Source organism: Corythoichthys intestinalis, chromosome 3 (genome assembly GCF_030265065.1).
Source record: "Corythoichthys intestinalis isolate RoL2023-P3 chromosome 3, ASM3026506v1, whole genome shotgun sequence".
Taxonomy (NCBI): domain Eukaryota; kingdom Metazoa; phylum Chordata; class Actinopteri; order Syngnathiformes; family Syngnathidae; genus Corythoichthys; species Corythoichthys intestinalis.
In genome coordinates, this window is record NC_080397.1 from 57860372 (window position 1) to 57876294 (window position 15923).

The 15923-nt window shown below is 40.1% G+C and overlaps 1 protein-coding gene across 1 annotated transcript in view; it reads right to left on the reverse strand.

Moving 5' to 3' along the window:
* slc6a4b (solute carrier family 6 member 4b) overlaps positions 1 to 15923 on the reverse strand; it is a 47279-nt gene that overhangs the window by 18568 nt on the left and 12788 nt on the right. Inside the window, exons 4-6 of the mRNA XM_057830804.1 lie at positions 12980 to 13118; positions 12777 to 12911; positions 2288 to 2391 (exon numbers count right to left, since the gene is read on the reverse strand). Coding sequence (XP_057686787.1) covers positions 2288 to 2391; positions 12777 to 12911; positions 12980 to 13118 — 378 coding nt within the window. The remainder of the gene's footprint in view (positions 1 to 2287; positions 2392 to 12776; positions 12912 to 12979; positions 13119 to 15923) is intronic.

A 15923-nucleotide genomic window follows, 5' to 3' on the forward strand; every position in this document is an offset into this window, starting at 1 on the left:
ACACCAAAAGATATTAACCGGTAACACTTTATTTGACAGTGGCATCAAAAGACTGTCATAAGACCAAACCCCATGAAGCTTCATTGCTTCAAGAAGCTTTATTTGGCCATCACTGCTCCCCTGGGGGAGACGGTCAACCTCTGCTGCCACCTGCTGTCAACACTGCTGTCATCCAACATGCCTCCTAGCACCATGGCAGAGGGAAAAAATACCACAAGTTTTGCCACCGATAGACACACTAGACATGCTGGAACTAACTCTCGTAGCTGGTGGGAAACATTCATGACAGTGTTTGCTAACCTTTAATTTTGTATAAATGTGAAATCATATTGGAGCAAGGGCGTAGGTTTGCATAGGGGGCGGTAGGGACATAACACTACCAACTTTTCAGGATGCTCAAATTGTCCCCACCAAATTTTAAGCCACCTTATTTGCATTATACGATGACTTCAGTTATATGGGTATTTTGTTTGTCTTCCCATATGTTGTAGGGATAGAATAGACGCTACCATTATAAACTGAATTATTTTCATTATGTTCAGACTTACATTTATACAATGGGGCAAATAAGTACTTAGTCAACCACCAATTGTGCAAGTTCTCCTACTTGAAAAGATTAGGGAGACCTGTAATTTTCACCATGGGTAAACCTCCACCATGAGAGACAGAATGTGGGGAAAAAAACAGAAAATCACATTGTTTGATTTTTAAAGAATTTATTTCCAAATTAGAGTGGAAAATAAGGATTTGGTCACCTACAAACAAGCAAGATTTCTGGCTGTCAAAGAGGTGAAACTTCTTCTAATGAGGTCTAACGAGGCTCCACTCGTTACCTGTATTAATCGCACCTGTTTTAACTCATTATCGGTATAAAAGACACCTGTCCACAACTTCAGTCAGTCACCCTCCAAACTACACTATGGCCAAGACCAAAGAGCTGTTGAAGGACATCAGAGACAAAATTGTAGATCTGCACCAGGCTGGGAAGACTGAATCTGCAGTAGGTAAAACGCTTGGTGTAAAGAAATCAACTGTGGGAGCAATTGTTAGAAAATGGAAGACATACAAGACCAAATGATAATCTCCCTCGATCTGGGGCTCCATGCATGATCTCACCCCGTGGCGTCAAAATGATAACGAACGGTGAGCAAAAATCCCAGGACAGCACAGGGGGACCTAGTGAATGACCTACAGAGAGCTGGGACCACAGTAGCAAAGGCTACTATCAGTAACACAATGCTCCGCCAGGGACTCAAATCCTGCACTGCCAGACATGTCCCCCTGCTGAAGAAAGCACACGTCCAGGCCCGTCTGCGGTTCTCTAGAGATCATTTGGATGATCCAGAAGAGGACTGAGAAAATGTGTTATGGTCAGATGAAACCAAAATGGAACTTTTTGGTGGAAACACATGTTCTCGTGTTGAATTGCATCCAAAGAACACCATACCCACTGTGAAGCATGGGGGTGGAAACATCATGCTTTGGAGCTGTTTTTCTGCAAAGGGACCAGTATGACTGATCTGTGTCAAAGAAAGAATGAATGGGGCCATGTACCGAGAGATTTTGAGTGAAAATCTCCTTCCATCAGCCAGGGCATTGAAGATGAGACGTGGCTTGGTCTTTCAGCATGACAATGATCCCAAACACACAGCCAGGGCAACAAAGGAGTGGCTTCGTAAGAAGCATTTCAAGGTCCTGGAGTGGCCTAGCCAGTCCCCAGATCTCAACCCCATAGAAAATCTATGGAGGGAGTTGAAAGTCCGTGTTGCCCAACGACAGCCCCAAAACATCACTGCTCTAGAGGAGATCTGCTTGGAGGAATGGGCCAAAATACCAGCAACACTGTGTGAAAAGCTTGTGAAGAGTTACAGAAAACGTTTGGCCTCCGTTAGTGCCAACAAAGTATTGTGATGAACTTTTGGTTTTGACCAAATACTTATTTTCCACCATGATTTGCAAATAAATTCTTTAAAAATCAAACAATGTGATTTTCTGGGGTTTTTTCCACATTCTGTCTCTCATGGTTGAGGTTTACCCATGTGGACAATTACAGGCCTCTTTAATATTTTCAAGTGGGAGAACTTGCACAATTAGTGGTCGACTAAATACTTATTTGCCCGACTGTACATGCGATGACATTTTTCTGTTGTAATTTCTTATGTTGAGGCAGCAAAGGGAGAAAAATTGGTAAAAAATAACAGGTAAATTACTTTTAAAGTAACTTAGTTACTTTAAAAATAAAATAACAACACTGCTTGTAAGTAGTTCAACCAGAGTCCATTCTTACCGATAGCAATTGTTAGAGAAAGGGTTATAACTGGAGAGTGCCAAAAGCACTCCAAAACCCGGACCAAGGGAGAAGAAGATCTGAGCAGCAGCATCCACCCACACCTTGGAAAAAAATGGAAAGGAAAGTTTAAGTCTGCAAAGGCAATATTAAGCTGTGATAAAATAAAATAAAAAATAATTTCACGGTGAAATTCCTAATAACTCATCATTCCCGTTTCCTCTAGGTATGTGTAATTGTCTGTATGGAGGCTAAGTAGTATTGTGTCAATTTTGCATAGACTGTGGCTGCCTTGTTGCCACCCAGCTGTACGCAGGGAGATCTGAAGAGCAGCGCGTTAAAAAGAAGAGGGCAGTGGTGTGAGTCAGAAAAGGGAGGCGTTTGTTAATGAGCAGAAAATCTAAACCAATTATGCATCTTATTATGCCGCTCTGTAGTTTATTTATGCATCTCATTTCTTCTCATCCATATTCGCCTCCAACCAAAGCGCACACAGGTTTTACCAGACTGCCTCATAGAGCCAGAGTGATATAAATAAGCCTTTTACTTTCTCGCTCAAGGGATCGCACAAAAGCTTAATGTTATTAGTTTCATTATGTATTATTAGTTTCATTATGTATTTTGACTTTGTCAGGTTTTAATATTTTGAAATGATATTAGAGACTGACTCAAGACTCAAATATTTGTGTTAACGTGTGTTTTTTATTTATTTGATGAAGCTTAAATTTCCTTAAACTTCCATAAAGCAATTATTATTTCTCAACATAAGCATATTGAATGTTCTAAATAAATAGTAATGAACACACTCTAGAATGCCCTGCATATGATAATGTAGAGTAGGCATTTTTCGGGAAAAGTATGCAGAATTGTTTACAGAACTTACAGAAAACGTGCTGAAGTAGACCAAGGTAGCTATATCTACAGTGGTATGAAAAAGTATCTGAACCTTTTGGAATTTGTCACATTTCTGCATAAAATGACCATCAAATGTGATCTGATCTTTGTCAAAATCACACAGATTAAAAAACAGTGTCTGCTTTGAAGGGGAAAAGATATCGTCATGGCACACACCATATGAATGTTTGCATTAGTCTAACACATATGTAGTCTAACACGTACATATGGTACAGGTTCTCGTAGGCACCGTCTAACTGTTTGTATTACTCTAACACACGTAATATAATTAATCAGGAAATAGTATCATTTTCATATTTACGGTAGGACTACACTACTAATATAAAATAAATAGCACACCATAGTTTAATGAGAAGAAATAGAAGAGATACACAATGCCGTCTTATCACAAGATTGACGCACCAACTCTGTCAATCAGCTCTCCCAGCAAACTCCAAGGACAAAGCGCTTTGTCCTAAAACAAGTACAACCAGCCCGGACAGCAAAGTTGATAGCGGGCGTCCCAATCCGCGCACGACCCTAACCCGCCCGAAACCGGCCACAGAGGGGAAGACCCAAAAGCAACGCCCAGAAACGCCTTCGACACGGACCGCCTCAGCAAAGACTTTAAAAAGACTGGACACTGAGATAACACAAATTTTTGCTGCTCGTAAACATGTAGCCTTGTTTTGGATCCAGAATTGTCCCTCCGTCGTCTGTTTTTGCCTTGTTTTTACCATTGTCGACGAATAAATTGTCAACCTGTTTTCGGTGACTGTTCTTCAAGCTTTTTTAAAACATGGAGTCAGTACAAAGGGTTAAAATAAGAGGACGCGCGAAGTTCTGCCTTCCCGGTCGGCGCGCGCGGAGGCAGCGTCGGCCGAGCGGCACTTGTTTTGGCTGGTGCTGTTCCCGGGTGCATCTGGGCTGGGGGGCGAATTTCAACAGCTTTAACTAAAACCACCCAAACATTCATAGGTTTTCATATTTTAATGAAGATAGTATGCAAACAATGACAGAATGGGGAAAAATAACTAAGTGAACCCTCTGCCCAAGGAGACTTAAAGAGCAACTGAAACCATTTTTTACCAAACAATTAAAGTCAGGTGAGTCCCTAATCACTGATGAGCGGTTTAAAGCTGCCCTGCCCACTATAAAACACACAACTGGAAAGAATTGTCTTGATGAGAAGCATTGTCTGATGTGCATCATGGCTCGGTCAAGAGAGCTGTCTGAAATCTGGGATCAAGGATTGTTGATTTCTATAAAACTGGGGAAGGATACAAAACTATCTCTAAAAGTCTGGATGTTCAACAATCGACAGTTAGAGAAGTTGTCTACAAATGGAGAGAGTTTGGCACTATTTCTTCTATCCCAAGGAGTGGCCGTCCACCAAAGATGACGCCAAGAGTTCAGCGCAGAATACTCAGAGAAGTAAAAAAGAACCCTCGAGTGTCTGCTAAAGACTTACAAAAATCACTAGCGCAGTCCAATATCTGTATCTATGTAAAACTATGGCCAAGAATGGTGTTCATGGGAGGAGTTCACAGATGAAGCCACTGCTTTCTAAAAAAACATTGTTGCTCGTTAAATGTTTGCAAAAAGACACTTGGACACTCCACAGAAGTTTTGGCAAAACATTTTGTGGATTGATGAAACCAAAGTTGAATTATCTGGGAGTAACACACAACGTCATGTGTGGAGGAAAAATGGAACAGTTCACCAACATCAACACTTCATCCCCACCATGAAGCATGGTGGAGGGAGCATCGTGATTTGGCGCTGTTTTGCTGCCTCAGGGCCTGGGCAACTTGCAATCATTAATGGAAGAATGAATTCAAAAGTTTATCAGGATGTTTTGCAGGAAAACCTTAGGCTGTCTGTCAGACAGTTGAAGCTAAAAAGAGGATGGATGCTGCAACAAGACAATGTTCCAAAAGACAGAAGTAAATCAACTTCAAAATGGTTTCAGAACAAGAACTGGAACAAGTCTACACTTGAACCCCATTGAGATGCTGTGGCATGACCTAAAGACAGCGATTCATGCCAGACATCCCAGGAATCTGACTGAACTACAGCAGTTTTTTTTAAAGAAGAATGGGCCAAGATTAGTCCTGATCGATGTACCAGACTGATTTGCAGCTACAGGAAGTGTTCTGGTTGAAGTTATCGCTGCCAAAGGGGGGGACCACAAATATTAAATGTGATGGTTCACCAACTTATTTTCCCCCCTTCTGTCATTGTTTTCATACTATCCTCTTTAAAATATGAAAACCTATAAATGTTTGGGCTGTTTTAGCAGCCCAAACAGACACTTTTTTTTTCATCTATGTGATTTTGACAAAGATCAGATCACATTTGATGGGGATTTTATGCAGAAATGTGAGAAATTCCAAAAGTTCAGATACTTTTTCATACCAGTGTATATCTATAAAATAATGTCATGGTTTGGGTTTGCTTCTGTGCCCTATTGTGTTTTGTCAAGTGATTACCCATTTATTTCACCTGTTGTGGCCTGCTCCTTGTGTGTTGACCAATCCGCTGCCTCTTGTTTCACCCACCTGTGACTCATTGCCTCGTTACCCGATGTCTGTATTTAAGTGCCCCATGTGATGTCATTGTCGAATTGTTGTCCATCCCAGTGTTGATTTCAGAGCCCTGCCTTCTTGTTCTTGCCCTCGAATAAGTTTTGACCCAGTCTTTTGTTTGCTTTTTGGTAGTGACGGTGGGATGAAGCCTCGTGAGGCATTGAACCACTTGAGCCAATTGGTCCGAGAAAGGGTTCATTTCTCAAAGCTTCACGTGAGCACAGTACCCCCTACTGGTTAAGTGTATGGTCACAGTCAGTTGTCTCTCAACCAAATGAGTGATTCGTTGATTTTTATGTGTGTGTGTGTCTGTTAGGAAGGAATTAATTAACAAAATATTGTTTGACTAAAACATCTATGTACATAGATTGTCACATATGAATTTGTGCTGCAACGATTAATCGATTAACTCGATTAGAAAAAAAACATTCAAATTAAATTTTGCTGCTTCGGTGTTGTAATGGTTTGTTTTGAAAGTGTTTGCTATGGGTGTAACGGTACATGTATTTGTATTAAAGCGTTTCGGTACGTGGTGCTCGGTTCGGAACGGAGGCGTACCGAATGAGTTTCTGATGTAATGTAACGCTTACTTTTCGAGGCTGTTATTCGATCGGGTTACAGTTTCTTTGTGTAGATTATATTTACTCCGTCTTCTCTACTATAATGAGGACCAACACGGTAGGACAGTATAACTCAGAAACGTCAACGGCACGACAATTTGTCTGCCGCGAGAATGCAGTGAAACGCGGGCGTTAAAGTCAATCAGCCAACGCACACCAGTCGCAGTGCGGCCGCGTGTTAGACACGTCCCAGAAGCGGCTCAACACGATGCACGCGAAAAGAACGAGTTTATTATTTGACGTGAAACGCGACCCTCCTGCGTCAATACTACTACCGGTAGCTAAGATCGGGCAGACCAGAAGTCACTCGTGTAAAAATACGGTGGATCCGGTCGTTTTCAAACTAATATGCAATTGTAACCCACTTTTTGAGTCCATCAGATCTCTTGAGTGGTAGATCGGGGCAGAGTTGACTTGTCTTTGTTGATTTACTGCTGTCTTCTCTGCTATAATAATAACTAACACGGTCCCGTGTTCAATACAAGACCCTCAGACCACAACAAAACAAGTAGGAACTAATATTCACATAGGAACTAAAGTTATTCAACATAAAATATACAATATAGATTTCGTTTCAAATCTTTTTTTAATGGTTTTTCCATAACAAAGCAACATATAATAAACAATATAGAACAACATAGAATAAACAAAAACAGACTATTAATGCTATCCAAAAACTGACACTGAAGCAGCAATCAGTGCACACACTCAAACAACATAGACTAACCATACACAAGTACATAGTCTGGGATATCAGATACGGCTACTTAATTTGATGATTCCACTCCAGAGATTCAGGGGGAGCACAGGCTCTATGGGTAGGTAGGAAGAACTGGGCAGCACCCAAGAGTATTTCATGAGGGGCACATAAGTTCAGCATTATTTTCAAAACAATATATGGGAATCTGAATACCTTGGAATATAAAGCAGAGAACTCATTATAGAATGAGTAAATAAATAAATAAAGGGGAAGCAAGGTTGTTACACATTGGATGGTCGCTAAAGCCAGGTTTTAAATTCAGTCTGAAAAAAGGTTATAAATGGATGCCATGTTTTTTCATAGGTCTGGAGAGAGCCATTAGAAACATGTCTCAAGTGTTCCAATTTTAGGTTGGCCATGACGATATAGATGAATACTACATCACATTTGTAAAATATAAACACATAATAAAATAAATAATAAAATAAATTGAAATGAGCTAAAACACATGTAATTAAATAATAAGAATAATACACAGATCCTGCTTACACAATTAAATTGATTAATTTCTGTGTGGCGCTTTAACTTGAGAAAATCCACCAATAAAGCTTCTGAAAACCGTTCATAGAAAAAAAAAAGATTCTAAATGATGTTAAAATCTTTGTCATTGGGATTGCTTATCTCTTTAGCACAGGACTTCTTTTTTCGCCTTTCTTTCAGAAAGAAAGGTGACCAATACGCGGGGTCTGAAAAGCAAATTGTTGTTGGATTATCTTTAAATACCCGCTACTTTTTGAGCAGAATTCTAGCTTTGTATAGGCTAATGTTCATTTTGCTGAAAGCACAAAGGTGTGTAATAAACAACTAGCACATTTATATTTTGCATTTTGTTTTCTTACTCTACCGAAAATGAAACGAACCGTGACCTCAAAACCGAGGTACGTACCGAACCGAGATTTTTGTATACTGTTACACCCCTAGTGTTTGCATTTAGTTTTATTGATTTGGGTGGATACAATGCCCTCTAGTGGCAACAGTGAATATGACATATTAATCACATGGCTGAATCCAGCTGCTCCCTGTTAAGCTTGGTTTTTTTTTTGTTTTTTTTTTAGAGCTTATGTTTTTTTTTTTAATGCATTTGTAATTTAGTTTATAAGTATACTTAGACGTTTTTGTAAAAATATGTGTTTGAACCATTTGTTAACAGAATTGTAAAAAAAAATAATAATAATAATTAAAAAATAAAATAAAATAAAAAAAAGGTATTTTATAGCATTTAAGCTAGCGGACTTTTGCTATGGAAGTTATCAGGCATTTAAATTTTTTATGTTCCTTATCCGATTACTCGATTATTCGAACTAACTAGTTCATCGATTAATTGACTACTTAAATAATCGATAGCTGCAGCCCTAATATGAATATCCAGTGATCCTACACTTATTGCTGTTAATAGGAACCGGAACCGACCGCGTAAAGTGAAAAACCGCAAAATAGAGTCACTTCCCGCCTATTTTTGACATACTTTTTATTGTGTGTATCTATAATATCGATAAGGGTATATAAAGTCCAATAAATGCTTATGCTATCATTATAACATTAAATGATTGTTTGAAACATAAATAAAATATTCATATAAATAACATACATAAAATGTATCAATAAAACAATTCATACAGTATATTCTCTCATATGATACGTGCGTGGTGGTGTGTGTAAGTGTACATAAATACGGTGATGAAAATAAAGTGTGCATACATTTTTTTAACTTTTATTCCTAACAAGATTTAAAACTGCAATAGTAGCGAGGGATTACTATAATAAATAGTGTAGAGTGTGTGCGTGTGTAAATTATTATTTTATTCCTGTCGATGCCCCTCAAGAGGCTGTTGTGCGACATTTTTTTCTGAAATTGGCATGAACATAATCAGGCAGAGGATAGTAAAAGTGTTATTTGAACATTGACGTACAAGGGATGGGCAGGGGTTCATTCATTTTCATTCAAAAACAAACTTTTTTTCCACACAGGGGAAGTCCTCTTTCTTGTTGGCTCCATCCTATCAACTACTGTACTACTCCTTGTCTCCTCACTCCTACCTCAAACTACCTCGAAACTCTCACCTGATCGCAACTCTCTTTCAAACACCCATTTTTTGAATGTAGTCAAAGGTGTTCATACAACCCCGAGCAAAAAGTATGGAATCACCAGTCTTGGACGAGCACTCACTCAGACATTTCATTATGTAGAACAAACTCAGATGAAAAGCTTGAAAAAAATAATGAATTAGTTCAAAGTGCAAATCCTTGGCATTCAGAAAAACTAGAAGAGATGAATAAAAACATTGTGGTGGTCGGTGAATGTTACTTTTATAGAGCAAGTGCAGGGAAATATATATAGAATCACTCCATTCTGAAGAAAAAAAAAATGGAATCATGAGACACCCAGTCAATTTCCTTTCCTTAATTGGGCCCCTGCCTCAGATTAGATCTGCTCATTAGTCAGCAGTTAAAAACAGTGCAGTTATCACTAGGAGTGCAAAGGTTTGCGGTCCAAAGCCGAACCGTACGGTTCGCCCTGTATGGTTCAATACGTCTTTATGAACCGCGCCTTTTCGGTTTTGCAATTAATTTATTCCGAACGCTAGTGGAATGAACTGGTCGAGCTCTGTGTGCGACGTGAAGCACAGCTGTAGAGAAATTTCCGCCCCGCCGCAAGTAAATGTCCGATCGCTGTCAAGCACCTGTGTAATAGAAGCCGAGTAATGCCCTCTCTCACTTACAACCGAAGTGAAAGTCAAACAAGAAAGAAAACAAAAAGCTATGGCGAGCGGAGGAGTGGAGAGACCGAATTTTGAGGAAGCACTGGCTTCTTTCAAATCTGTGGTGTGGCAACATTTCGGTTTCCCCGTTGGACTACAATGCAGTGGGAGAGAAAATATTGAAAATTTGCAATTTGCAAGCATTGCTTAGCGCTTGTTCCCTATGCTATAGGCAACACTTTTATAACATGACTCCGGCACCTCAGCCGGCATCACCCACAGATATCACTTTCTCAGAGCAGGACAACCCCGGAGATGACACCAGTGAAAACACACTTCCTTAATTTATTTGCAACGCTTGACCCGCGTTACATTGTTCCCGCGCGGACATATTTCTCCAACAACGTATTCCCCGACATTTATGAAATGGCACGCAAAGCCATCGAAGATGACTTCGCTAAAGCACATAGTTTCGCTGTGACCACTGATAGTTGGACGTCCCGTGCTACAGAGTACTACTACCTAACTGTGACGGTCCACTATAATTCATACCTGTCAAGTTGTACGGTCTCGGCGTAATTTGTACAAGTGAGCACTGATTTTTAAATGTGTACGCCGTACGATACGTTCAAATTCTGTACATTTTTCGTGCATTAGTTTTTTTTTTTCCCTCAGTTCATTAATACGTTGGTTGAATGACGAGAGAAAAGTCAGCGGCACAGAGAAGGAACAGTGTTTGTTGTGACGCTGTAGCAAATGCGATGCTAGGCTAGGTTGCTCCAATATTTCCTGACTGTAACCGACAGCCTACAACCTACGCCTAGATATCGCATGCATATAGAACTACATGCGAAATGACGGACTCGGTAGCGTTAGTAAACAGCCGCCATTTTAGAGCAGTAAACGTCTCAGAAAGGCTCTGTTGTAGGGAACCTTCCTAGTGAACCTAAGTAACTTTTTATCTAAAATACTCCTAAATCGGCAAAATCTTGACTTGAGTCTATCTTTAAATGGTGAAACAGTTTTAAAATTTTCACATGTCAAAAGTAGACAGAGGGGAACTAATGCAAAAATGGGAGCAATTTTATCAACTTTAACGGTTGATTCAGAACAATAAATGACCTCCAAACATAGCAAAGGTTACTATGTTTTTTTGTTTTTTTTGTTTTGTTTTTTTGAAAAAAATGGGAAAAAAAACAAAAACGAAAAAAAACATAAAAGGTAACACCAGTTACTTTGCCAAGTAACTTTTTTTTACCACTGTGTGTGTATTTCAGTAGTCAGTCACTAAACTAGCCAAAGAGTTAAGAGGCATTTTAACAGTCGAACATTTTTACATTTTAAGTGTTTATTCCATTTTCTTAAAAGCAAAATAAAGGCAGTTTAAAAAAAAAAAAGAAAGAAAAAAGAAAAAAAAAAAACGCAAACCGAAACCGAACCAAAACCGTGATCCCACAACCGAGGTTCAAACCGAACCGTGGGCTAACTGAACTGTTGCACCCCTAGTTATCACACCTTGGAGGGCTGCTGGACCAAGTGGATTCACAACAAACATGGCTCCAACAAGAGTCTCTTGAGACCAAGGAGAGGATCATCAAACTTCTTGAAGAAGGTAACGCTACACGTATGGTTGCCAAAGATGTGGGCTGTTCACAGTCAGCTGTATCAAAAATCTGGACCAAGTACAAACAGCATGGCAAGGTTGTTAAAGTTAAGCGTACTGGTGGACATCCAAACGTCCTCACAAACAACAAATGGCCATAGGTCTTGAAAACAGAAGATGTACAACAAGACAAATGAAGAAGAAACAGGAGGAAGCTACCGTCAAGGTATGTGACGGAAATGTGCAAAATTGCCTAAAGGAAATGGGAATTTCATAAATGCAAAGCTGAAAGGAAACCATTACTGACACTTAAACAGAAAAGAACAAGACTGCAATGGGCTAAGGGGCGGCAATCATGGACTGTGAATGATTGGATGAAGGTTATTTTCAGTGATGAGTCAAGAATCTGCATTGGACAAGGTGACGATGCTGGAACTTTTGTTTGGTGCCGTTCCAGTGAGATTTACAAAGATGACTGCCTGAAGAAAACATCAAAATTCCCTCAGTCTTTGATGATATGGGGCTTCATGTCAGGCAAAGGCAGTGGGGAGATGGCTGTAGTTAAATCTTCAATAAATGCTTACAGTTAAATTTACATTGAAATTTTTGAAAGCTTTCTTATCCCTTCAATTGAAAATATGTTTAGGGATAATGAAATCATTTTCCAAGATGACAATGCATCAGAGCTAAAACTGTTAAAGAATTCCTTGGAGAAAGACTCATCCAGTCAATGTCATGGCCTGCAAATAGCCCAGATCTCAACCCTATTGAAAACCTGTGGTGCAAATTGGGGGGAAAATGGTCCCAATTGCAAGGATGATCTGGCAACTGCAATCAAAGAGCACCTAATTGATGAGGAATACTGTTTGTCACTCATCAAGTCCATGCCTCGGAGACTGCAAGCTGTCATAAAAGCCAGAGGTGGTGCAACTAAATACTAGAGATGTGTTTTGATTGTTATTTCTTTGTTTGTTTCTCATGATTCCATATTTTTTTCCTCAGAATGGAGTGATTCCATATACATTTCCCTGTACTTGCTCTATAAAAGTAACATTTACTGAACACCATTATGTTTTTTATTCATTTCTTTTAGTGTTTCTGAATGCTAAAGAGTTGCACTTTTGAACTAATTCATTTTTTTTTCAAGCTTTTTATCGGAGTTTGTTCTACATAATAAAATGTCTGAGTGAGTGCTCACCTGAGACTGGTGATTCCATACTTTTAGCTAGGGGTTGTATACTGTAGTGAGCTGTCAAACCGCAATTCTAAAGCACTGCTTAACTGCTTTGGATTTGTTCTTTTTTTCAGACACAGGTATTACTCACACTGGTCTCCAGCAGCTTCTCCCAATTGGGTTTGAGGTAAAACACCACTCCTCTCCAAGCTCCTGGGAGAGTGGCACCGCGGATCAACAGGATGAATAGGACAATGTAGGGCAAAGTGGCTGTCACCCATACAACCTGAATGCAAAGATAAGTAATCATCACCTTTCTTGTTAGGTAAGAAAAAAGTCATGACACTTTGTTACCTTTCCAGATGTCTTCACCCCCTTCCAGAGACTGAAGTAAACTATAGTGAAAATGAGAAAAAGGCAGAGCATCAGCTGCCAGCGAACACCTCCCACATTTGTCAGGCCTGATGACTTGTGGATTTCAAGGACATTTCTCCTGTTAGGAAAGAGTATATCCTGCCATCACCATACAATCCACAGGTTCAAAGCAAAATTCTTCAAATGTAATCATCTAAATACAAACACTTACAGTTGTGGTCAAAAGTTTACATACACTTGTGAAGAACATAATGTCATGGCTCTCTTGAGTTTCCAGTTATTTCTACAACTCTTGATTTTTCTCTGATAGAGTGATTGGAACAGATACTTCTTTGTCACAAAAAACATTCATGAAGTTTGGTTCTTTTATGACTTTATTATGGGTGAACAGAAAAAAGTGATCAAATCTGCTGGGTCAAAAATATACATACAGCAGCGCTAATATTTGGTAACATGTCCCTTGGCCATTTTCACTTCAATTAGGCGCTTTTGGTAACCATCCACAAGCTTCTGGCAAGCTTCTGGTTGAATCTTTGACCACTCCTCTAGACAGAATTGGTGCAGTTCAGTTAAATTTGATGGCTTTCTGACATGGACTTGTTTCTTCAGCATTGTCCACAAGTTCTCAATGGGGTTTAAGTCAGGACTTTGGGAAGGCCATTCTTAATTCTAGCCTGATTTAGCCATTCCATTACCACTTTTGATGTGTGTTTGGGGTCATTGTCCTGTTGGAACACCCAACCGCCCCCAAGACCCAATCTTTGGGCTGATGAAGTTAGGTTATCTTGAAGAATTTGAAGGTAATCCTCCTTCTTCATTATCCCATTTACTCTCTGTAAAGCACCAGTTCCATTGGAAGCAAAACAGCCCCACAGCATAATACTACCACCACCGTGCTTGACGGTAGGCATGGTGTACTTGGGGTTAAAAGCTTCACCTTTTCTCCTCCAAACATATTGCTGAGCATTGTGGCCAAACAGCTTGATTTTTGTTTCGTCTGACCACAGAACTTTCCTCCAAAAGGTCTTATCTTTGTCCATGTGAATGATGTGATCAGCAGCAAACTTCAGTTGAGCCTTAAGGTGCCGCTTTTGGAGCAAGGGCTTCCTTCTTGCACGGCAGCCTCTCAGTCCATGGAGATGCAAAATATGCTTGACTGTGGACACTGACACCTGTGTTCCAGCAGCTTCTAATTTTTGGCAGATCTGCTTTTTGGTGATTCTCGGTTAAATCTTCACCCTCCTGACCAATTTTCTCTCAGCAGCAGGTGATAGCTTGCGTTTTCTTCCTGATCATGGCAGTGACAAAACAGTGCCATGCAGTTTATACTTACAAACAATTGTTTGCACTGTTGCTCTTGGGACCTGCAGCTGCTTTGAAATGGCTCCAAGTGACTTTCCTGACTTGTTCAAGTCAATGATTGTTCAAGTCAATAATCACTCACAGGAAATTGCTAATTCGTGTTGCTGTATGTATATTTTTGACCCAGCAGATTTGAGGAGTGGTCAAAGATTCAACCAGAAGCTTGCCAGAAGCTTGTGGATGGTTACCAAAAGCGCCTAATTGAAGTGAAAATGGCCAAGGGACATGTTACCAAATATTAGCGCTGCTGTATGTATATTTTTGACCCAGCAGATTTGATCACTTTTTTCTGTTAACCCATAACAAAGTCATAAAAGAACCAAACTTCATGAATGTTTTTTGTGACAAAGAAGTATCTGTTCCAATCACTCTATCGGAGAAAAATCAGAGTTGTAGAAATAACTGGAAACTCAAGAGAGCCATGACATTATGTTCTTCACAAGTGTATGTAAACTTTTGACCACAACTGTACATGGGCATTGCCAGACATATTTCACCGGGGCACATGCCCCTGTATTGATCTGCAGTACCCCAATATACATTTTGCCAGTACAAAAAAAAATACTTTGGAGTTTTAAGTCTGCATAGCATAATCTACAGAATGTACCTACAGCCGGGGTGTCCAAACGTTTTGCAAAGGGGGCCAGATTTGGTGTGGCAAAAATGTAGGGGGCCGACCTTGGCTGACGTCCTTTACGTAGAACAATATATTTAAGCAAATTTTAGCAAGCCATTCTGTGTGTCACATTCGCTTTATTATTGTTTTATAAGGGTGTAACGGTACATGTATTTGTATTGAACCGTTTCAGTACGTGGTAATCGGTTCGGAACGGAGGCGTACCGAACGAGTTTCTGACGTAATGTAACCCTTACTTTTTGAGGCTGTGAGTCGATCGGGTTACAGTTTCTTTGTGTAGATTATATTTACTCCGTCTTCTCTATTATAATGAGGACCAACACGGTAGGACAGTATAACCCAGAAACGTCAACGGCGCGACAATGTGGCCGCCACGAGAACGCAGTGAAACGCGGGCGTTAAAGTCAATCAGCCAATGCACACCAGTCGCAGTGCGGCCGCGTGTTAGACGCGTCCCAGAAGCGGCTCAACAGGACGCACGCGAAAAGAACGGCAGAGTTCATTATTTGACGCGAGACGTGACCCTCCTGCGTAAATACTACTACCGGTAGCTAGGATCGGGCAGATCGGGAAGTCACTCGTGTAAAAACACGGTGGATCCGGTCGATTTTCAAACTAATATGCAATCGTAACCAGTGTTGTTAATAACGGCGTTACAATATAACGGCGTTATGTTTTTTCAGTAGTGAGCAATCTAATTAATTACTTTTCTCATCTTGGCAACGCCGTTACTGTTACTGAGGCGGGAAAGGCGTGCGTTACTGTGCGTTACTAAGTTGGTTGAATGAAAAAAAAGTCTGAGAGACGGACTCACGGAGACGAGAGAGCACAGCAGGAGTGGGGAAGACGCCGTTGCAAACGCAATGCTAGGTGGCTCCAATAATACCTGACTGTAGCCTACAAACTACGCCCACATGATACGGT